We start from the raw sequence: 25,203 nt of genomic DNA, 5'->3' as shown, positions 1-25,203 counted from the left end.
GGTCTGGTTCAAGCGGCAGGACACACCCTCTGGGAGTCATCACTGGTTCAACGTGTAAGGCGGGCCTGCCAAGGGTGGGGCCACAGCCAGGAGCCGAGCGTAGTAACAGTTACTGAGAATGCGAGCTTAACGTATGAATATGACATTTAAAACACAGAGCAAGCGCCTTGTTGTCTATATAATGAGCACACATTATTTAAAGAGCGGATTTCATGTCATGGATTTAATTCATTTCAATTCGCTCTTGACGCCCAATACAATTTGAATACGAATAGAAGTTTTGCAGTCGGAGAGAACTCGTTTTTCCACGATGCCCAGTGTCTGCAGAGAGATAAATGCTGCCCTCTTGTGGACACTTATGTGTATCGGCTATACATTATTGAGAGGGGCCTGTACTGTTACACATCCAAATATACTCGCGACATTTCTTATAATAAACTATGCGTTTTGCTCTATTACGTGTATTGGGATCACCAACAGCTGGTCTTCCTGGAGTCAAGTAAATGCAATAATCAACAAATGATAATCAATAATCAACATACCCCACTAGTGCTGGACCAGTTTGCTAATAAGATAGTCGATCAACATCAAATCAGCAACAATTGCGGTTAGAATCCTCAGGACTTTGTTGTTTTCATGAATGTCTTTCATTAAGCAAAATGGGAAATGGGAAAGTGTCATAGCCACATAAATCAAGTGAGAATAATTAATTGGAGGCCATTAAAACAATATCACCATCGAAATCAAACACTGTGGAATGACATCACAATTCCTGACATACAGAGATTGTTGTAGCTATGCGTTTTAATCTCGTCTGTTTTGTAATACTAACACATAATACAATTACTAATACATGTAGACAATGGGCCTACTTGAATGCCATGTTACTGCATAGGAGGCAGTAAAATATATTTCGAGATGTCAGAATAATATGAGGATGTATCAGGGACTCAATTACAAGGCTATTTTAAAAAGCTAACACGTCGCAGTAGTAGCCACACACGCATAGACTGTATATAAACGTCCAGCATCACCAATGAGGGGAGATGCGTAAGGATACGCAGTGACGTTTCCAACTGGAGGCTCCTCCGCAGCGATGTGAGGTGAACGCGAGAGAGAGAGAGAGAGAGAGAGAGAGAGAGAGTGAGAGAGAGAGAGAGAGAGAGAGAGAGGGAGAGGGAGAGGGAGAGAGGAAGGAAGGAAGGAAGCAGAGGGAGAACACTCAGTCCAACACTCGGCAGCATCATGGCACCTATCGGATTAAAGGCGGTGGTCGGCGAAAGTAAGATTATTTCTTTATTAGCCTATGTTGCTCTGAGATGCGCTGTGCGGGAAGATGCGGTCGTGTTTGCGCGTGTGTGTGTGTTTTTTTTTGCTGGATGCGGATGTCAGCCAGCGCACCGGGAGGATGACGATGATGATAATGACGATGATGATGAAGGTGGCGCTCTTGGTGTTCCATTGTATCCTATGGCGAACCACCGTGTAGTGAGTGAGCTGAGGGTAACCCGCAGAGGCTGCTTTGCCTCACCAGGCTGCTGCGGTGCGGATGCGCAATTTTATTCCAAGCGGCGGAGACCTGAAATTGAATTGAACTAGCGGCGATTAGCCCACTGATGAACGTAGCATCCCACTCCAGAGGGATGCAGAAAGCCTGGAGGCAAATGTAGCCCACATACGCCCTTCTTAGCGTGTATATATAGGAACAATCTGCACTGCTTAGCTGCAAGGTTAACTGTGGGTTTGCCTGAATGTTTTACAAGGTACTGCGGACACTATCCTCACGTGCCTTTTTTTTTAATAGCTTGATAATCTGCGTCCGTGGGCTTCCCTGATTTCAACAGTGCCTCACCCTTCTGATGAGAGCATGACACGGTTGCGTAAAACACCCTTTCTGCACCGGAGCGCGTCAGAGCTGCTGTCAGCCCCGCAACGGAATAATGGCGGACTGTGTCCAAGACGAGAAAGTTGCTCTCAAAACGCCGCTCCGCAAGAAATTCCGCATTATCTGCGGGGCCTGTGCGCTCTACCGCTCAGTGAATGTCCTTTCATCATCACCGTGCCCTTTGCTGGCAGCGCGCCACCGATCAGCGTGTAATCCTACATCACTACGGCTTTAGACTCCACTGTACAGCACTGATTTGGCCATTTAGACTAATTTATTCCGCCTGATGCTCCCGTAGCGCGCGTGTGTGTGTGTGTATTTGTGTGTGTGTGGTGCTGATGCAGGCCTGGACATGGAGGCGCAGCTCTATTCTGCTCGGGTCAGCTGGGTGCAAGAGCTGGCGGTCGTGGTTATGTCAGACCGCCTGCATAGCGAACTAAAGACCGATAGAGTCCACTTCACGTGCAGCCATGTGGCGTCTCCATCACCGATGTTCTCCGTCAATTCCCCCAAGCTGCGCGGTCCCGTTATCTTCTACGTGCCCTGCCCGTGGTGCAGGATTTGCTTCGTTATGAATCTGTAGTTTTGCTATTGATTCGTGTTCACATTCCACTACAGAAACACGCACTGCGCCCCACAGTGATGTCTCGCTCTCCGTCAATAAGATCGCCAAATCTCCAAATGTCTTGAATCGTGCTTCGGATCATTGGCACGTTGGTCATGTGCTGCAAAGTCTCCGGCCCCCACCTCATCACACGCACACGCACAGCTACACGTCCTCCTCCAGTCTCACAGAGTCACTGTCTTGTTTTGCTATAGAGGAGGGAGAAAGGGTTCGTGCTTTGGCTGCATGGGAATCAGGCCTCCCACACGAGGCCGAGCCTGAACCACCAACACATACGAACCCCGAAATGCAAACCCATCTTTGAAGCGAGAATATTGTATTGTGTAAAGGATCTCATGGAATAGAGTTGTGATTGGTGGTGTATAAAGCTGTGACTGTGTAGTGTCTCAACCAACAACTTTTCCGACCCATTTTTGTGTGATTCATTTGCTTGAATCCCTGATTTGAACAACGCCATTGGGCAAATCACGAAGATGATATGATCATTTTGTCATGAATAAGATTCCACTAATAATACAGAATTACTGGCCCGGCCTGCTGTGGAGTTGGAGGAGATTCTTTTTAGACCTTGGAATATTTTTTTAGTAATATGGCAGATTTTTGTTTTACTCAAGGACCTAAAACTGAAATTTGATAGAAATGATATCATCCGCACACCTACAGCATTACACAACACAGCTTGATCTGCCAAATATTCCTGCATGTTCTGTATTGTTCCTTTTAGTTCAGCCTTGTAGTCGGCAATTACATAAACCAGTGAGTAAAACTAAAGGCAGGGACACGCAGCCCCTCGGTGTCGAGTGAATCCTCTTTTCCAGACCAACGTAAACACTCGTGCGTGTTTCCCAGTAGGTAAAGGAGGGACGCAGCAGGCAACACCTGCGCTCTGTTTGGCTGAGGTGAAGCCGGGAGGGGATTGGTGGAGGTGGTGCAGGGGCCGGGGGGGATGGGGTACACCATCATGGGTCCTTTCTGCAGCAGTGGATGTAGCAGCCAGGAGGATGGAGGGGGATGGGCAGCGAGCAGAGCTCTCCCTCCCCCTCCACGACTGTATATGAGCATCAGTCCCAGAGAGCAACAGACAGGAGATAAAGCTGAATGATGAGGATATCGGCTGCCGGTGGATTGATTCAAAGCTCATGGTTGATGAAACTGGTATATTACGACCCTGCCATCAGTATTCTGTCTTAACATTCAGAAGGTGAACACTTTACAAAGCCATGCATAGAGGGCTGGTGCTTTGGGTCTCATTATATTATGCAGGTGTTCATGTCCATTCCTTGCGTTTCTTAAGAGGTGAAGGTGCTCTTGTGAGTTTTTCTTTATGCACACCCACACAACAAACAGTCTGCCTTTGCAATTATTTGGTCTTACACTCATTGAACTTAGATTCCACTCTGAACGGCTCTCCTTCGTGGCATTTCGACCTGATCAGAGGGACAGTAGTAATCCACAAAGTCACAAAGGGACATCGCACCTGCAAGACTAAAAAGTGACTTGAGTTGTTTCTGTTTGTGTGTTAAGGGCAAGTCTGTGATGCAGAGGTGGAAATAAGCTCTTTGCATTTACCTGTTTTAATCTTGTTTTTTTCCTCTCAAACTGTCCATTTGTTCCAGTTCCATATACAGGTAGTGACTGCTAATATATATATAATATATCTGACATATACCATCAACTGTTACTATGTCTTCATAGTGTAATGTTTTGACAATAAGGATACGACAAAGTGTTAACTGTTTGGTGTTGTAACAACTGACTTGTGCTGACAGATGCCAGTGGAGTTGTGAGTGTGTGAGGGCATTGAGCTGTATGTGTGTTGATTAATGTTGTCTTGTCATTTTGAAAACATCTAGGTTTGACATGTAGTTTGACATTTTAGGAAATACGCTCATTTGCCGTCTTATTGAGGACGAGATAAGGAACATGACACCCCTGTCATGCCTGTGCAGTAAGTACAGAGCTGCAGTGGGATGTGGCTAGCCTAGCTTAGCATAAGTAGGAACTAGGAAGTAGGAGAGAAAATGTATAGCCTCTGTCCAAAGTTCAATTTCTTGGCAAACAGAAGCCAGGCGCAGTGACTGTGCAGCTTCCCTGTGCCTTGACGTCACGGTGACGTGACCAGGTTTGGTTTTGTTGTTCCTGTACGGAGAAAAGCATCTACATTTGTACCAGATGGATCAGGGAACCTGCGCTGTAGCTGGAGATGCTGCAGAACACTGAATAGCTCCAACATGTAACTCCCCGAAAACCATACAGTGTTGCTTTTGCAAATCACTTCATGTGCGCAATAAAGAAATGAGATTCGGCGTGTTAACTTGTGAGTTACAGAAGTATTGGCATGGTTTATTTTGGTATTTGGATAGCACCAGGCTAGCTGTTACCTCCTTTTTGTCCAGGCACTCTAGCTGGTGTTGTAACTTTACACAGATATGAAACTGACATGGAGCTTCTCTTGGAAAAGAAGGAAAAGAAGCACAATTCCCAAAATGCTGAGCTATTCTTTTAAGCATCTGATTGGTTTCGATGACTGACAGAGTCTGAGGACTCTGACTGGGAAGTATCTGGAAGCAGGCTGGTGTGTATTCACTCCTCTCTGAGTAGGGTTTGATAGACGAGAAGGAAAGGGGATACAGAGAGGGGACACATGCATGAATATCGCTGCACACGCCCACACACACATACAAGCGTGCACACACACAAACATGCACAAAGCTTTCATCTGACCTTGGAAGCATCACTGAACCAGAGCATCACACACTCGTCTGGGTCTGACGCAGTGCCTGCTGCCCCTGGGCCTTCATAAAACACACTCACACACACACACACACACACACACAACAAATACTCTTGCACACGACAAACGCACACAAATAGATCCATGCCGAAATGTCATGTCGCAGTGGTTGAAGGGCCGGCTGAAATGGAGCTCTCTGATTCAGGATTGCGGTGTCTCATAATCTTAATGAATTCCCCTTCTCTCCCACTGAGGAAGAGTGCTGTGTCAGAGCTGGCAGACACGCTCCTCCCCCACTCCTCTCAGCAGCACGTGATTGCTCCCTCCATCCTCCTTTTGCATACATTCAGTATACACCTACAGTGGAGACATATTTACAGAAATATCTACTTGTAGACGATCGGTATCGCCAGTTAAGATGCTCTCGTCTCCCAAGGGCAAAAAGACAATTAAAGAGAAGAATGGCACGACGTAATAATGACGTGTCAAGCTGTTATTTTAATCGTGAGTGGGTTTTATATAAATTTATGTTGATGTTGCCCTTCATGCTGTACATGAACCAGTACAGCTGAGCTGGAGGAGACTGCAGAGCTTCAGAAGGAGCCTCCCCTCCAGCCAGCTTTTTACACAGTGGATCGCTTGCTTTACAGTCTATTATATACTGGCTGCCATTTTCAGTACCCGGGCTTCTGTGATCCGTTTCCCATCTTTGCTTAAACCCTCGGTTGGTTTCTTTACGGTGCTAAACAACAACAAGACAACCAGACGTTGCTTGAATTTCTCCTTGGATTTAATTCATTACATATCAAGTGGATGTTTCCCTGCAGCTTTCTGCCCTGCTATTTCAGTTTGATAAATGGATGTAACTGTGACCATTTTGAATTGGGAATCCAATCTTAAAGTCACAGTAGAACAACAGTCAGCTTCATTAATGTGTTGCATTTCCAATCAAAGTGGAATATCTGGGGTATAATTAAGAGAGGGATATGATTACAGCATTTTTAATGGAGGCTCATTCAAGTGGAGTCTCTCGTGAATCACAATGAAGAGGCCTGTTGGCCTCCAGCCACACCTTCTTCACCTGCATTATTAGATCAGCAGGAGGACACAAGAGAAATTAATAAATTAGACTGCAACCCCACTCTGGGAAATATAAACAGTTTTGACCATGTGACATCCAAACACACGCCTCCAAAGCTCGAGGACCTGAGACTAGCTAACAAAGTCAAGTTACATTTGAATACATTATACACAGTGCAGGATGAGTCATTCAAATGTTTGTTTTTTTTACATTTGAAAGAATAACAAACATTAAATAATAAATAACATTAATGCATGTATTTCACTATAATTCATGTCTTAAAATGTGTACATTTTACAAGTATATTTGAAATATAATACCTTTTAGTTTTTTTTGTTTTTGACAAAATACTCTGTAGTAGTAATACTTAGTAATACTTCTCAGTTATTATGTCCTTATTGGCAATGTATGTATGCTTTCACCATAACCATGAATGCAGAGAACCTGGTCTTGCCGTCCGGAGTAGATCTGCCCTTGTACTATCAAATAAAAAAGATGTCTTCTCATCTGAAAAGAACAGTTAGATTATGTCATACCAGTAGGAGTGGTACGTAGGTGCAATGCTGCAGACTGAAGAAATAATCAAATATGTACAAGCATCAACAAATATACTGCTGCGTATCTTTTTCTCTGGCTCAAACTGACATAGTAGGTAACGTTCAGGTTCAGGTAAAACATCACACGGCCTGCAGCATTCAGGTTGTTTCCTTTCATTTCCTGTCACAGAAGCTCCTTGCTGTCGTGTGAATAAAGATGGCTGACAACTCCATGTGTTGTGCAAGTGTTTGGCAGACCACTTGGCCAAAGTGTCCAATGTGTTGTGTATGTTATTACAGAAGATCTTAATGCCTTTACGCATGACTTTAAAGTGTTGTGATATGTTGATCGTTGCTGTCCTTTACTGCCACAGTTGTTGGTTAATGCCTCTACACCAGTGGCTGGCAATGCTAGGCCCTTTGAAGATATAAAGGGTGCTCCTGTGGCCTCTTATAGACGTTCGTGTACTGCATGGCTATGAGTGGACACACTGCAAACACAGTAACCAGAGATCTAGATCTATCTAATATACAGTACAGACATACAGACCCGCTGCCTCTTCTCTGCTCCCGTACGTCTTCATCTATCATCGCTCATCGGTGCAGGACATCGGAGAGGGTCCTCCATCACTCCATTTCCTGTTTTGCCAGGGTGACCTGCACCTCTCCTCAACCCGCGTGACCTCTGACTACATTGATGTTGAAGGCCAGAGAGGCTTCAAATTCATGATCCTGTTTTGCTTTTCTCACAACCATCTTGTGCTGATTGAGGCCTGTTTTACCAGGCTGCAGACAGACTAATGTCATGAGAAACCATGAAAGCAGAGTAGCTCTGGGCTTCAAGATTTGTATTGTCATGCAAGCTTCTTTTTTTTAAGTAAGTTGCTAAGATACATTGAAAGGCAAGGAATCATAGTAACTGTTTCATGCAACATTACTGATGAAATTAACTTCACCATGATTGATTGACTACAAACAAATGATGGGATGAAACTAACATCAAATAATCATTTCTTCAATTGATCTATATTCTTGTTAAACGTTTTCAAAAGTAATAGCAAGATCTCAGTGATGTCTGAAACTGACTGTCCATTTCAATGACATATAACAAAGGAGAAACAATTTTATTCCCTACATTTGAGAAGTTAAAACTATAAAATGCTAACATGACTATTGCAATCTATTTTCAAAGATGTCTGTAATTGGCATTAATTAATATTCAGTCAATAAATGAAGAATTAGTATCCAATTTATAAAATGGTACAATCCCACTGTTATTTTCCTCAATTTTAACTGTTACAATATCTTCTATAATGCTGTTTAACACGTGATCATACATCATCACTTATATATGGCAGAATTTTGTTGATGGATGAAGATGGAGACTTTTTTTTACATTTTCTTTTAAAAGTGAAGCTTCAAGTATTTTTGTTGACAAACACAGCTAAAACAGTGTCTGAGCGGTGAAGGCTGTCGTTGTATTTCAGTGCGGTCCACGCTGAAATGTCTGCATGTCTCTTTAAGATCAGCCGTGTCAGATTCTCTTGGGAGTGATGCTGCTGTGAAGGAGAGATTCGAAGAAAAAAATGGGTCATGTAGGTGAAAGTCGCCGAAGGGGGGAGAACTGCGAGGCAAAGGGAGAAACTGTCAGCTCTTCGCTGCTGCATAATGTGTCGAGTCAGGGCCGGCTGTACATTGATCCAATCGGCAGTATCATGTTGCACAACAACGTCACACTGCTTGTTATTGTGGCAGAATGACGTTCTTTATGGTGAAATGCCCACACTGAGACTGTCTGGTTTGTAAAAACAGATGTTATTTATATATGTGTATACATATATAAAGTATATATGTATATATTAATTAGGTTTTTTGTATTAATTAGTTTTTTCTTCTTAAAGTGTGATAGTTTGACAAAAAATGTTGTCCCTTCGTTCTGCCTTTACTCTATCATGAGGATGTGTATCCTGTCAAACTGGATGTGGATTGCGTGTGTGTGTGTGTGTGTGTGTGTGTGTGTGTGTGTGTGTGTGTGTGTGTGTGTGCTTGGTTGACACAGCTGTTGCATTGTGTTGTTTCAGGTCCCTTCCCCTCTGTCGAACGGGTACGTTCCTGTATCATTGTGCCTCTATCAGGAGGTCAGAAAGGAAAAATCCACAATGCTGCCTCTCCCTGACATAGTTTTGATCTTTGTTCTCAGTCAAGTCACACATGTCTACATTATATCAGATAAATGAGTTACATATTAACAAAAATAAGGTAAAATATGTTATAATCAAAATTCAGGTGTTTTTTTCATCCAGGACTTGTTTTGGCTGGGTGTACCTGTTAGTGCATAAGAGTCCCAGTGTGAGTGCTCCTATGGTGGTTTCATTTTTTATGTGTCAGTAAGTTGGACATCTTGAAACATGAATTAAACAACAATTAGACAAGTTTATACTTGTGACTGGAGCTGCAATTATCAGAAAAACTTTATCAGAAAAATGCTGCTTCACATAACAAGAGGAAACACATCGGCTGCAGAGGGAAAGGGAAAACGAGTGACGGATATCCCCACCGCTTCTTTGTGTCTCATCCTGTCGCCTGGAGCCACTGCTGGATGAAGCACATGTTGACTTTTTAGGCATAAAAGTGAACCAGCTTTAATTTGACTACTCTTACTTTTTAGCATTTGGCACAGATTCACCAACAGCTCCAACAAAGCACTCTGTCCTTATGAAACGAACGACGATGTGCTGCACATGTTTGTTTGCCATGACAAAGAATCTTCTGGAAATACACTGAAGCTGAGTAATATAATAAAATATAATATAATAATATTCGTACTTACCAAGATCTTCTGTGTCAAAGGCGGGTCAAACACAGTTGCTCTGACTGACAGGAGGTACAGGCTGGAGTCTCAGTGCTTCTGGATACACTGTCAGATTTATCCTTCTTATGCCCCATCCTTCTGTCCTTCCCTCACCCCACACTTCCTTCTTTTTTAATATTGTACTACATCAGGGAGTCACAGTCTGACACTGCGGGCCTTCCTCAGGCCAAACAGAAACACTTGAACACCCATGACGAGTGAAACTTGAAAAGAATGTTGTTTAATAGATTTTGTCACACATGTATTATTGTTCTGGCCTCTACATTTTGGCATCATTCAAATGATGCTGAGCCAGCTATTAGCAGGTCATGCTTGCTGTGTGCCCATGATGCACAGACAGCTAAAGCACATTTGAAACAGAAGAGAACTTAAGCCCTTGTCTTTTTTTCTATTATTACTATTATTATTATTATTATTAGTGATGGATAGAGGAGATAATAATATCCTTGTGACCGTCAAAGACACTAAAGGTGGTCTGTGTTACGATTTTTCAAAAATAATAATTTCATGGCATACTATAGGACTTTTCATGATTTCTTCCTTTTTTGTTATATTTTACGATGCTATGGCTCATTCCCTGAGGTGACACGGTGCTGCAGAGGTTAGCACTGTTGTCTCATGCCAAAAACATACTATTCTGTGATTTCTTTATTACTTTTTTATGGCATAACATATATAAATGATCTGTGTATAGTTAGATTCATTGCACTGTGGGTAATTGTTCTAATCTAGGGTATTGATTTTGTGATGGCTTTTCTATACCATGTTTTTGTATGACCTTTATATACTATAATAGTCATGTTTTGTACGAGTTCTGTTTAATCTGTGATAATCCATCAGTATCTGTGTGGTCTCAGTTTTTTTCCCGGGGCCGAAGGGTTTAGCGGTTTATAGTCACAGCGATCCAGTATGATGTTAAACAGTAATTCACCCAAAATGGATTAATCCTAACGGGGCTGGCAGACGGTTGGCGCTGTGAGGAGGCCAATATCAATATTGTGGCATAAACATGGACATCGTGTCATGAGCTCATGGTGGACAGGATTATTTTCCCTCTGTGGGTCAAAGCAACTCAACAGTCTCTGCGCTTTTATTCAACCCTCAACCAGATGATTTATTCCACTGGTGTAGATTGTCGTCATCGACTTTGTCGGGGGCTATGTTTGACTTTTGCATGTTATTGTTCTCCAGTGTAGGAATTGCATCATGGGATTTTCATCTATACCAGTAGGGCAGGGCTGGATAAGGTTGACTGTTTCCACCATAGTTTTATTCGTTGAGTTGGATTCTAGTCAGGTGAGCTAATGCAACCTCAACAAAACATGAACTCAAGCACACCGCGACTATAAAGTACATGTTATAGCAGTACGTCATAGTTATAGTTTAGGTCATGTTTAAAGGGCAGTTTTTACAGAAATCTATTAGTTGTACTCTTTATATTTAACAAATACAGATGGTTATCATACCATTATTGAAACTTGAAACATCTACATCTATTACAAGTAAGTATTGACTGCATCTTTTGACATTCCTAAATACAATAATTTTGCCATTGTCCCAAAGTGAGTGTGCCCCAAACTGAGAACATTCAGCACGCAGTTGGGACATTAAGGTTTGCCTTCATTGTCAAAATTGGTTCCTTAATAGAAATGACTGAGGCCGTTGTCAAAGGTTCAAAGATGCCTGAACAACCGAACAATGGTTGTTACATAAATTCTTGTGTGTGTGTGTGTGACCGTGCCTCTTTATTAATACTTCCACCTTAAAACCACTTCGCTCATGAGATCATCGTGTACCCATCGGATTCCTGATTATGTTTCTTTTCTTTTACAGAGATTATGAATGATGTAATCAAGAAGGTTAAGAAGAAGGGAGAATGGAAGGTAAGCAGTCCACAGTTACAAGAATAGAGAAAATACCCCAAACTCTGGGTGTAATGGTGAGAGATGTGACAAAAGAAATTAAAACACTACGTCATCAATACATCACACAACTACATGTGACTAACATGTCCTCACTCAGACAAAGTGATCAGCAAAGTCACTCATTTACAACTTAGTTCAAACTCTTCTTGTTTTTCTCTGATTGGTTAAAGTTTGACAGATTTGTTTAATTTAATATATATATTAAATATAATATATATATTAATATATATATATATATATATATATATTATTATTATATTATTTATGAAAAGTTTCATAAAAATATAAGATAAAGCAAACTGAAATACATAAAGGATACGCATGCATGAGAGTACATGTTCCAGTAAGGCAAATATCAAATATATATATATTAAATAAATATATAGATAAAGATATACAGGTATATCAGATAAAGGACAAGGCAAAACAGAGTTACAGCAGATATTTAAAGGAGTGACTGAATCAGCCTGAATCAGCTAGTAAATGCAGTAATGGCAAAGAGTAACACTCGGTTTGTTTGTCACATTTTGGACACTAAAACAAAAACTGACTGACATTAAGAAAAGCCTGAGCGGGCTAAAAGTGTTTATGATTCCTCCAAAAATGCCCAGCAGTGAACATCAGGTAAAACACAGTTCCCATAAAGGATGTAAATCTTTATTTGACATTTGACTTTATTTGAATCTTTATTTTATATGACACAGTTCCATTATTAGCAACATGAAACGTGTGTAGTGGACCGTGTTTGCATAGTAAATGACTTCCTGTTGCCAGGCACTGATCGTGGACCAGCTGAGCATGAGGATGTTGTCGTCCTGCTGCAAGATGACAGACATCATGACGGAGGGCATCACCAGTAAGGTCACATCTCTGTAGCGCTGCGTTGTTGGTCTGTCTGTGTGTGTTCCTCTGTTCACACGTGTGTTTCTGCCTCTCCAGTCGTGGAGGACATCATGAAGCGACGAGAGCCTCTTCCCAGCCTGGAGGCCATTTACCTGATTACACCCACAGAGAAGGTACTCTCTCTCTCTCTCTCTCTCGCTCTCTCTCTCTCTCTCTCTCTCTCTCTCTCTCTCTCTCTCTCTCTCTCTCTCTCTCTCTCTTTCTATCTCTCTCTCTCTCTCTCTCTCTCTCTCCTCCATAGCTTATATTCAGAGGTGTGTCCATGGCAGCAGGTCTGTGATTTTAACAGAGAAGTCCAAACACAGGGCTGTTTACTCAGCCCGTGGAAAACCACACATAAACACTTCTTTGTCTCTCTCTCTCTCTCTCTCTCTCTCTCTCTCTCTCTCTCTCTCTCTCTCTCTCTCTCTCTCTCTCTCTCTCTAATTCAAAGTAGCTTCATTGTCGATGTCATAATCGAGTACAGAGTTACCAAAGTAGGCTGTAGAAGGTCTAATATGATACCTACATAATAAAGATTGACTTACTGAGGAAAGAAAAAACTAAACATAAATGTTTTGCATATTGCTACATAGTATACTGTAATGAAAGAAAAATAAATAATTTCAAACTAATCGTTAGAAAATAAAAAATGAGATGAAGTTGAATGGTTTAACATATTGGTAAAGAGATAAACATTTTTTTAAATATGAGTCATATTTCATTAAGGAGGTCAGTGCTGTTTCATGTGTTTTCAGGTGTTGGTTTCACATATTAATATTTTATAAGGTCACTTAAGGCTTTCGCAACATCAAAGCAGCTTCAATGAACTGAATTATACCGGCTGATACACACAGACACACACACACACACACACACACACACACACACACACACACACACACACACACACACACACACACACACACACACACACGCTCGTTGAACTGTCGAATCAGAGCCCTGATGGCCTGTCCTCTCTCTCCTCAGTCGGTCCACACCCTCATCGCAGACTTCAAAGACCCTCATTCAGCCAAATACAAGGCAGCCCATGTTTTCTTCACTGACTGTGAGTACATACATGAAGAATTGCTTCATACAATGCTCTTGGTGTCTATGCTTTTTCTTTTTTCTTTCCTATTTCCTTCCCATTTATCACCAGTACGTTCAATTTGCTATTCTATTGTTTTCTGTGGCAGCGCTGTGTGTCTTAGATGAACTGCTTTCTTTTTACATATTTGTCGGCACACTGCTCATTGTTGTATTAAAGAGTGTAATTTCCTCCGAGCTCACTGTTTGTACGTTTCTTAATTTGTTATTTTTCAAAGGATCAACAGTGAGCTGGGGGGAAATGGGTTTTTTATTATGGTTAGGTGCTATAACAAGAACAGGGGGCGTATCTTTAATGAATTATTAGTTAGTTTGATGAATGAACAGTACACAGAGATCTTCACATCGTTCCTTCTTGCTTTTGAATTTGTATTTCTCATTTATTGTTGGCTAAGAAACATATTTTGGAGCTGTTGTGCTTTTGATCATTGCATTGCATAGCGGTGACATGATCTTTATTCAATGAATAGAATGGATCCGCACTAACGCTACAGTGACCTTTTACTCTAAATGTGAGTAAGAAATGTCTTCATGTGGGTTGGTGTTCACATAAGAAGACGGATGAATGTTACTAATGATAATATCATAATAGTCTGTCAAAAAGGTTACTACTTGAATGAAGTGCAGTCAAACATCATCTCAAAGCAAACTTTATAGGTCAATGTTGCAAATTAGTATTTGAATAAAATATTGGAACCGATGTATCACAATCCCTTTTATGCGTAAAGATATCTGTTGCCAATTATAATTCGGTTTCAATCCATTTCCCCCCTGTCCAGCCTGCCCTGATCCTCTCTTCAACGAGCTGACGAAGAGCCGCGCTTCCAAAACCATCAAGACTCTGACGGAGATCAACATCGCCTTCTTGCCCTACGAGTCTCAGGTAAATATCCAGCTGTGTGTGATGGTGATGGCCAATGGTGGCCGACTTTTCTCTCCCCACACATGCACTGCATCCAAGGAGCATTGCCGTCCTTTGCCTTTTCACACATGCCAAGGCAATGACAGAATACTGTAGATGGGGCGAGGGCCGGTACATGGGTGCAACCATAAAACTCAACAGAAGAAGAAGAAACGTAATAGATTCAGGAACATGGCGGGGAGGAACTGTTTGTGTCTGGTGCCAATGTCCTTGTAATGTATTTAATATTAAACAAGTTTGCGAGAAGACGAGAAAAGCATTGGCGTAATTGCTAAACCGTGAACAAGTCACGGATTGAAACAAGTCATCAGTGGAGTCTTGTGATCGGTTTTCTCGCTCGCTATCGTTCACTTCACAGCATGCCGGTGTTTCCCCTGAAATGTTATCAGGTCTTGAGGTGGGGAATTGGCAGTGCAGATTTTTTCTGAACATAGATCCCTGCTTCCATGCAGGAAATGTTTCTGAACATTCCAAAGATGGACTGCTCTGTCAGAAAGAGTGCACATGCATATTTCTGCTGTCATGAAGGAAATTTATTAAACCAGAGAGAGAGAGAGAGAGAGAGGGAGATATAAAGCTTAAGTTCGAGCAGCTGGAGATCGATTTAAGACAGGTGGGAGGAGAGAGATGCTGCAAAGGACGCAGCTAGGAATTGTAACATGAAGGTTATTGGTCGATGCACAAAACAAGATGGAGCGAGAAACCCAAATACACACTCAATGCTGCTAAGTCACGGGTCACTCTGTTTATTGCGACTGTTGGAGACAGACTCACATTTGTCACAACGGCTTCCCTCCCTCCCTCCTGCTTCTCCAAATTGCTGCCTCCATCATGTTTATCTTTGTGCCTCCTTTGTCTGTTTTTTTGTCCCGCCATTCCTCCATCCCTGTCTTTGCACGTTGCTTGCACTCTCTCTACTCACTGTTCTCTATCAAGCTTGTTCCCCCATCATTCTCTCTCACACTATCTGAAGATGCTGCTCGGCCCACAATGCTTTGCTCCCCTCCTGTCTACTCTGATTAATTCAGAGTCAGTGGTTTTCTGCTGCAGGCAAAGTGCTGCCTCATAGCCCCGCCCATGCACTGATGCTCTCGCCCTATTGGCTGAGTCGGGATCCAAACACAGGCGGTAGCCAATGGCAGCCTGGCTAACGTTCTGCAGGGGAGAAGCGCGCTCATGTGACTGTAGACAGATGGAGTGGGAGGAGGGAGTGGTAGTGAGTGATGCAGGAGAGGAGAGGAGAACTGAAAGAGGAGGGGAGAAGAAGAATACAATTAAACAGGAGAGGAGGTGTGATGAGTAGACAAAAAAAGATTGGAGGAAGGAGAATAAACAGGAAAAGGGAGGAGAGGAAAAGAAGTATAGAGAGGTGAGGAAAGAGAGAAGGGAAAGGACATGATGGCAGGAAGCAAGGAAATTAAAGGAGAGGAAAGAGAAAAGGAGAGAGAGAACGAGGAAAAGAAGAAGTAAATGAGAGGAGAGGTGTAGAAATGGAGAGGAGAGGAGATAGAAAAAGGAAAGAGATGAAAGGATAATTGGGACAAAGAGGATAAACAACAAAGAAAGGAGATAACAGAATAGATAATGTGTAAATCATCTGTTTCATACAGCAAGGTAACATGCTGTGTTTCCACGGTAACCTGTTGTTACACATCAGCTTTAACATCAATAATCAGCCTTCATCAAAACTACTGTAAGACGGTGCACATTATATTAGAAAAGTAAAATTACCAACTTGTTGTTTGCCTTCGACAACCAGTCAAGTTGTGGTTTACAATTCTGACTAAAATGTCATTGCTTCATCCTTTGAACCTGTGATCTTGACCTTTGACCGCCAAATTCTAATCAGTTCACCATTGAGTCAAAATGGACGTTTGTGTCAAAGTTGAAAAAATATCCCGTCATCGAGAGTTATCACGAGACAACGCTGTCGCATAAAAAAATAATAAAATCATAGTATAGTATGCTATAAAAATGTCATCGTATAGTGTGGTTAAAAAAAATCACAACAAGTCATTGTATATAAAAAAATGTAAAAGGTGCAGTTTAGTATGTCAAAAAATCATAAAAGGCATGAAAAGGTTATACTATGTCACAAAAGTCCAATTACATCGCATTAATTATAGAGTATATACTATTGGTTTGCGCCAAATGTAAATAAATTCCCTTAAAAACTTGAGATATCGAGTTCACACAGATTGGACAACGTGAGGTCACCTTGACCTTGACCGTGAGACCGCTAACATTGAATTAGTTCCTTCTTGAATCCAAGTGTATGTTCATGTCAAATGCAAAGGAAAAAAATATCTCCACAAGGCATTCATGAGATATCACGTTCCCAATAATTAACCAGAAAAACGACACAGAGGCATAAACGGATGTGTGGAAGACGGAAAAGCTCAAACCAACGAAAGTGGCGAGGGCCAGCAGGTGTTTTTCCTGAAGCAACATTTTAATCCATGTCCATGTTTGTGTGTGCAGGTGTACTCCCTGGACAACCCAGACGCCTTCCACAGTTTCTACAGCCCCCACAAGACCCAGCTGAAGAACTCGGTGATGGAGAGGCTGGCCGAGCAGCTGGCCACGCTCTGTGCCACCCTGAAGGAGTACCCCGCTGTCAGATACCGAGGGTGAGCAGCAGGGGGCGCTGTGGGTACAGGCTGGTTTACAAGACTAAAGGCTTTTTAGCAATCACGGAAGTGGCTCATTTGGATAAATGCAATGTTAAAGACTGACTATAGGTGCTGCAGTTGGGATGTTAGCCACTATTTATTAAACTGCCAGGAGTGCCATTTTCTTTTCTTTTTTATGAATTAAAACATCTGCTGAAACTAAGAGACATCCAATCCAGTCTTGTTGTTAAAATGAAAACCTGTCTCTTTTTTTATCAAAATGTTTTCCTGTCTTTTCTCTTTTTTGTCTCATCCGTCTTTTTGCCTCTCCTTGTCACATTTATCCGACTTCCCGACTCTCCGTCAGCGAGTACAAGGACAACGCCACCCTGGCCCAGCTGGTTCAGGACAAACTGGACGCCTACAAGGCTGATGACCCCACTATGGGAGAGGTAAGCGCAGGACAATATTTACCAAAAAAATTTTTTTTACCACCTGGTGTTTTATTCTTGTTGCGATAATATTTATTTTAGTAGATTGTGTAAAATCCTACATTACTAAGAATGCACTTAAAAAATGATCACATGTAGAACATCATATACGTACAGTATGTTTATCTGTATTGCTCCCTTTCATTCCTGTCTGTGTGTCCTTCTCTCTGCAGGGTCCAGACAAGGCTCGCTCACAGCTGATCATCCTGGACCGGGCGTTTGATCCCGTCTCTCCCGTCCTGCACGAGCTCACCTTCCAGGCCATGGGCTACGACCTGCTGCCCATCGAAAACGACGTCTACAAGTACGAATTACACAATTGACTAATATGATTGAGGTTCCATTTTAATAAAAACGTAGAGGTTAAAGCTCCAGCAGGCTGAATCTTTGTATGCCATATTCATTTGCTACAATCACACATTTCTTAATTATCACCTTTGTTTCTCCAGGTATGAGACCAGTGGCATGGGAGATTCTCGTGATAAGGAGGTTCTGCTGCATGAAGACGATGACCTGTGGGTGAGCCTGAGACACAAACACATAGCTGAGGTTTCCCAGTGAGTACTTTTCTTCATACTTTATAAAACTCTTCGCTCAGTCTCTGCATACTGACTTGCGCAATAATAATAATTCACCTTGCTGATTCTCCTTGTCTGTTTGTGCTTCGTCATTAGGGAGGTGACCCGTCAGCTGAAGGACTTTTCTGCCAGCAAGAGGATGAACACTGCAGGGGAAAAGGTAGGGAAGGATGCTGCTGCAGGAAATTTTGACATATACAGTATTGCCAAGTTATTAGTATTATAGCGTGACTTAACATGGTGGATAACTTCTTTAATTTGTATTAGATGCATTGTGTGCATTCAGTGTTCTACTTCACATTTTAAAGCAGTGGTTCTCAACCTTTCTCTTGTCTACACTAATGCTATACTGTGACTTTATATGACATTATTATGTCATATACTACTTTTTGACAACATACTATATTATAACTTTTAATGCTATATTTTATTACATTTGTATGGGATACTTTACTTAAAGGAACATTTTGGAAAATGTACTTATTCACTGTGTTGCTTAGTGTCAGATAAGAAGATTGAAATACCACTCGTCCTTCCATTAGATATGAAGCTGGAACAAAAACAAAAAAAAAGCTTAGCTTAGCATAAAAAATGTAAACAGCTAGCCTGGTAAGACAACAACACTGTTTATCCTGTTTACAGTTTGTGTGCAGAGTAAAGCCGCTGCTTGTTTTATGTGATATTTGTTTTATGATTAACGTGCAGACGTCAGAGTGGTATCAATCTAACTCTCCGCAAGAAAGCAAATATTTTCCCTTAAAGCTAAACTATTCCTTCAAATGTGTTAAAAAATCATGACCACAACTTGTTTGTTTTCTTTGTCAGCATCGTCACACTCTTTTGCTCGTTTCCACAGACCACGATGAGGGATCTGTCCCAGATGCTGAAGAAGATGCCTCAGTACCAAAAGGAGCTCAGCAAGGTGTGTGTGTTTTATAGGAGTGTGTTTCTGTGTGTGAGTTTTCCTGCATGTGTAAATGTGTATGCTGACCGTGTATATTTTGTGTTTTTCAGTACTCCACTCATCTGCAGCTGGCTGAGGACTGCATGAAGCACTACCAGGGAACGGTGGACAAGCTGTGCCGTGTGGAACAGGTGAGAGGAGAGTCGGCGATGAGAGACGGCACACAGATAAATGCCAATTATTTCTGAAATAGCAACTTAAAATAAACTGCCTAATCCCAGGAAATGTGTACTTGCGGGTTTTAACCGGCCATTTTAAAAGACAAACGTGATATGAAACCTCGAGCTCCCTGTGGTTGCAGGACCTGGCTATGGGCACGGACGCTGAGGGAGAGAAGATCAAAGACCCCATGAGGGCCATCGTGCCCATCCTGCTGGACGCCAACGTCACCACGTACGACAAGATCCGCATCATCCTGCTCTACATTTTCCTCAAAAATGGTGAGGAGGACACTGCAGGCGACAAAAAGAAATCAAATCTGAAGTCTGGAAAACTCATGACATCATGCGCTGCCCTGTGTCCCTTTTTACACGCTCGGTTCATGATATATGTCCCAATATTTTAGATTTCATGAGTTATACTGACCCGCCCACCGACTCGCTGAGTATAGGTGTTTTTTTGACTTTACAGAGACCCATTTAAAATGTACTGAATGCTCAGAGTACAAATTATAAAGAACATTTGAACAAAAAGAGAAAGTATGAATGGCTTTAAATAAACAAACGAAGCAATCACTTGCAGAACAAAAGGGACGTCACTGCTGGTGAAACTGTAGTTCATCACTCATTAATATCTATTAGCCCGAGAATGAAATGAACTGCTACTTCACTCGTTAGCACAAATCTGTTGAAAAAAACAACTAAAAAGACTACTGAGAAAAGACTGAAAAGGAGCCTGTAAAAGCCAGGTAGCTTATGCGGTCAGACATAACCTGACATTTCTACACGGCTATAATAATCTGTTATGTTCAAGCAGTATACAGGAAGTATATACCGTCGACTGAGTTTTAATAAAATGACTATTTTTGCACTCAAGTTACAAAAACATGAATTCCCTTTCATCCCAGAACAAGCTGAACATATTAAATGTAAACACACACACAGTTCATATCTGATAACAAACACTCGTATGTGTGTGTGTGTGTGTGTGTGTGTGTGTGTGTGTGTGTGTGTGTGTGTGTGTGTGTGTGTGTGTGTGTGTGTGATCAGGAATTACGGAGGAGAACCTGAACAAGCTGATCCAACACGCTCAGATTCCCCCTGAGGACAGTGAGATCATCACCAACATGGCCAACCTGGGCGTCCCCATCGTCACAGATGTAAGATCCTCACTGGGTGTTTTTTTTCTTTTCTTCTTCTTCTGTCAGTCAACGGTTGTCTACTCTCCATCATCTCCCAATACACTATATGGATCTTTATCTTTGGTCGTCATTTCTATTGTCCTTTTCACACTTTCTCTCTCACTTCCTGGTTCTTTCCCTCTTTAGTCCACCCTCCGCCGAGGAAAGAAGCTGGACAGGAAGGAGCGTGTGAGCGAGCAGACCTATCAGCTGTCCCGCTGGACACCGCTGGTCAAGGACATCATGGAGGTGTGTGTGAAGGGCTTCAATCACTAGCTGGCTATTATAGAATGCAGAATTCATATGCATTCATATGCAGAATCTGGTTACCTGAAGCCTTCTGGTTTCCGTTTTGCAGTCATAGGGTAGTATTGACCAATCACGTGCGAGCAGGCTTTGGTTGAACACAGGTCAACAGTCTGTGTGAAGAGAAGAAACGCGGCCTGGGAACCCACCGGCTATCGTCTGACGATGATTTAGCTTTTTATTGGTTTAAAATTAGCTTCCGAAAACAACAATATTCCATCAAGCATATTTTCTGTTCAGTCGACGTGTACCTGAAACAACCAAACATCTGTTTTCCCAGCCTGGTTGTGACTATATTTAGCCTCTTATTTGTGCACAGCCAATTCTCCAATGGACCTCTACGATGGAGCCACACATGGTTGCTAAGAGACGTGACACAACTGTGAAGCCCTGATTGAAGTGTGTTTAAAGCAGACAATATTGCTGACAAAGTCTTTGTCTTTTTGTCCCCTCTGCAGGATGCGATTGAAGATAAGCTGGACACCAAACACTACCCCTACATCTCTACCCGCTCCTCTGCCTCCTTCAGCACCACTGCAGTCAGGTACACGGATACAAAGACACACACACACACACAGTGGGGCATCTCGTTGCAACGTATATTATGAAGACAGAAATGGAGGCGGATCAATTGTAATTTGGGAAGGGAGATGAGTCTTAACAGATCAATACTTGAGAAAAATGGAGAGCAGGGAGGCGATGCTGGTGACTGTCAAAATCCCCTTTTAACACAACAAAGAGTATGCAATACAAAAGTGCTGAACCGTTCTGCCTTAGCGTTTATTAATGTTCAGTTGTCTTTCCTCATCACCTGTGAATCATCCAATATGAACATGATTGACACTTCTAACCGCCTGCCTGCAGCCTGAAGGGGAACAGCGCCTGAGGAGCAAAAGTTAGGGTGTAAACCTGGAAGACTTAGGGACTAAGTGCATATTTAGTATTTCACGTAAACTATCTTAAAATAAATATGATTTTGAAAAGTTTCCCTTTTGTCCACATGAAACTTTATCCTTATTTTGAATTCTTTTCCACAACATAAGCCAAAAATCAAGCTGCAGGACTGTCATAACCTGAACCCGTTTTCCTTTCCCCTGCGGCAGTGCTCGGTACGGCCACTGGCACAAGAATAAGACTCCCGGGGAGTACCGCACGGGGCCACGTGTCATGGTCTTCATCATCGGCGGCGCGTCCTTCAGCGAGATGCGCTGCGCTTATGAGGTCACACAGGCCAATGGGAAGTGGGAGGCCGTCATTGGTGAGTAGAGCAACGGGAGGCGCCACTGAGCGCAGGCCAAGAGCGAGAAGAAGTGTTCATGTTTGTAGGTTTTGGATGATGGAGCCTAAAGATGAAGCGGCCTTTTCAGCCTGGAGTTGAGTAACACACGGTGGACCATTTCTTTTTATAGAAAGTGTGCAAGCTGATAAAAGCTGCGTCCTATTTTAGGGGCCCAAATCCTTCTTGTGGCATTTTCAGAGGCCTGTGTGAGGTTTGACCAGCAAGTCCTCTGAGGGGCACAGAAGGTAAAAGCTTCTAAAATGGAGCCAACACAAAAATAAAGATGGAGAGGAGGAGAAACACGACGGTAACAACGGCAAGTGAGACGAATGGACAGTCCAACCCTGACGTAGACGTTCAGTGCATAAAAAGAAAGATTTTGTTCCCCCCTCAAAGCATGAGTGGAAACAAAGCAACTTTTTGTCAACGGCGTGCCAGTTCTAAAGAATACCTTTCTGGAATTAAGTTGCACTGCAAGTTTAATTTATTAATTTATAACTTTGGTTTGCTATTTCAGGTCTATATGAATTCTGTCGTCCACTATGTTTATTTAAAAAAGGGAGAGTTTATATGTTCAACCACAAATTCGAAATTTAAGTTCAGGTTTTGCAAGCAGACGCCACCCACAACACGGCTCATGTAGGACGGCGTAACTTCATTTTTTAAACCATGATCTCGAATCCCACCAATCCCAAACGAGCGCAGTGGCCTTGTGTAACGGTGTAGCTGCAGACAGTCGTGACAACCTGCCTACTGTGTGCAATGTGTTAAAATAACCCTTCGTGTTATGCCCCTCTGTACTGTTTATTTCATGTCTTAAAGCTTTGCCAGTCTGTGTTATCAATGGGAACGTGTCTTGTTAGTTTTCTTTGTGCTCTGCTTTAGCTGTTGTCTTTAAAAACAACTGTTGTCTTTAAATTGCAGCCATGCCATGTCTATTTCTGTGTTTCTATGTATCTGTGCAACATGGCAAGTGTGTGTATGTGTGTGAACTGTGTGTGTGTGTGTGTACTGTACGACAGTTTTTTTCTTTTTTTTAACCCTTTTTGTTTTTGGAGCGAGTGGGGAAGGGGGCGTGGCATGTGCTGAGAGACGAGTGGTGAAGCCGCCTCTGTTCCTCCACAGGTTCCACCCACATGCTCACCCCCACCAAATTCTTATCGGACCTGCAGCACCCCGACTTCCGAGAGTCCACTAGGGTGTCCTTTGAGGACGCTGAACCCACAGCCGAGTGAGGCAGAGAGAGAGATTGGGAGGGAGGGAGAGAGAAATCACACTGAAAAAAGTAAAGGCAGCCGCACAAAGAAGCCCTTTCTGAACCTTCGCAGCACAAGGGCTTCCTCCTTGTTCCTCCTTCTTTGAACACTCAGTACTGTTTTATGTAACTCCACCCGCCTCCTCCCCGTGACCCTCAGGGATGGGCAACCCCCGACTTTTCCTCAACGCATGGACCGCTCCATCAGGCTCCAGTCCCTGTATACTGAGAGTTAGCCAATCGGAATAGTTGGCGAGAGGCCACATCTGGATGCAGCAAAAGCCAGTCTTAATGTTGCCTTGCAGTCCAGTGGCCCCGGTACATGTGATCAAAGAACACGAGGGCCCAGTATGGAGGGGGTTTGGATTCAGCCCAAGTAAAGTCTGTGCTGAAGAGCGGCCATGTCTGAGGGGGTCGTGACCCCATCCCTGCTGCCTCCTCCCATCATCTCAGCTGGGTGGATTAAATCGCCCCTCGACCGCCACCCTAAGGCCCCTTGAGCCTGTTGAACTCACTCCAGATTTAATCTACCCCCGAGATCCATCTTTATCAGTTTTTTACTGTCTGATTATTTTTCTAATTAACCCTTCGCAAAGACAATCACTTTGATTTGTCACTGTTTTTTTTTTCTCCACATAAGGACAGGTCCTTGACTTGATGTTGGATTTCAAAGAAGGATCCTCTCCTCTTTCCCTTGTGGTTATTTTTTATTTTTCTTTTGACTACCAGTCCTTTGACTTCGTCTACGTCACTTTCTCACAGCCCACCATCACATGCTCACATGCTCACATGGCTCGTCCGCAGAAAGGTCATGATATCACTTTCAAAAGGCGCTGACACACAGGGCAATTTTGGGGCAACATAGATGGGGAAACAGCCAGGTAACAATAATAACTTCAGACAAATTCCAGTTGCCCAAAAAGTTGCTCTTCGTATCACGACCCATATGATGACTCTCTGCTGACACGGTCTGAGGATGTAGCAATGTTCCTTCCACCTGATATGCTTTAGCAACCCAAAATAAAAGGTAACGATGCAACTAATCCACCCTCCCCAATGTAGGACCCTTCATTTCTTCCAAAACTCTTTTTAGTTTTACTTTGATACAGAAACAAATACTACATTCTAAACCACAACAAACTAAAACGTTTTCAATACAAAATGTTACGTTTTTAATCTGTAATTTACAGATGCATTGTTCAAAAAATAAAGTTGTTTTCACATTGCCACTGAGTTATGGCTATTGACATTTTGTTCAATTATTATTAACAAGGCTACTTACGAACACTTATTTGACCCCTAAAGATGTCATATTGTAGTTTCCTCCATCTCATTCCTAACTAATCTGCTAAAGCGATATCGTTTACGAGCCGTTTGGTTTCATGGTTTTCTCAGTAGCAGCTCTCACCATCAGCAGTATGTCCCTCCCCCCCATACTGCTGCATTCAACACTTTCCTGAGCAAAATGGCCATCACTTACTAAAACAAGTCTTTGTTTTTGTTACGCTATTTTGGTCTTAACCCAGCCATGTGCAATAAATGCCGTGCCGTTGGAGATCAACGTGCCAGCGTTGTGTTTCTGGGGCAAAAAGGCTCACAAAGCTGTGTGTTTGGGGAACAGCAGAGAAGCAGGTGAGGCCAGTCTGACGTTGACCTCTGTGGCCCACTAAACCCTACCCACGACCCCTTTCACCCACGACCCCTTTCACCCTCGACCCCTCTCACCCACGACCCCTTTCACCCACGACCCCTTTCACCCACGACCCGTCACACCTTAACGACCATAACTCGAGATGGGCTTGCCTCC

The 25,203-nt window shown here is 42.6% G+C and overlaps 1 protein-coding gene across 2 annotated transcripts; it reads left to right on the top strand.

The window, feature by feature from the left end:
- Nucleotides 1-1,181: 1,181 nt before the first annotated feature.
- On the top strand, nucleotides 1,182-23,376 carry stxbp1a (syntaxin binding protein 1a; the record flags this gene model as incomplete). 2 transcript variants are annotated; one of them, XM_079234741.1, is made up of 19 exons in its annotated part: nucleotides 1,182-1,282; nucleotides 11,567-11,616; nucleotides 12,433-12,514; nucleotides 12,598-12,674; nucleotides 13,531-13,609; nucleotides 14,430-14,533; nucleotides 17,054-17,202; nucleotides 17,552-17,636; nucleotides 17,849-17,979; nucleotides 18,125-18,232; nucleotides 18,350-18,413; nucleotides 19,110-19,175; nucleotides 19,268-19,348; nucleotides 19,519-19,657; nucleotides 20,426-20,535; nucleotides 20,704-20,805; nucleotides 21,321-21,406; nucleotides 21,966-22,120; nucleotides 23,267-23,376. In XM_079234741.1, exons 1-19 carry the CDS (start codon nucleotides 1,246-1,248, stop codon nucleotides 23,374-23,376), a joined length of 1,815 nt encoding a protein of 604 aa, XP_079090867.1. In that variant the 5' UTR covers nucleotides 1,182-1,245. The 2 variants fall into 2 exon arrangements, with proteins under 2 accessions (XP_079090867.1, XP_079090868.1); XM_079234742.1 differs by lacking the exon at nucleotides 18,125-18,232.
- Between the last annotated feature and the right edge of the window lie 1,827 nt (nucleotides 23,377-25,203).

The sequence above is a fragment of the Taurulus bubalis genome (assembly GCF_910589615.1).
Source record: "Taurulus bubalis genome assembly, chromosome: 19".
Lineage (NCBI taxonomy): Eukaryota > Metazoa > Chordata > Actinopteri > Perciformes > Cottidae > Taurulus > Taurulus bubalis.
The sequence above is the reverse complement of the archived record's forward strand: the minus strand, read 5'-3'. Positions and strand labels throughout refer to the sequence as shown.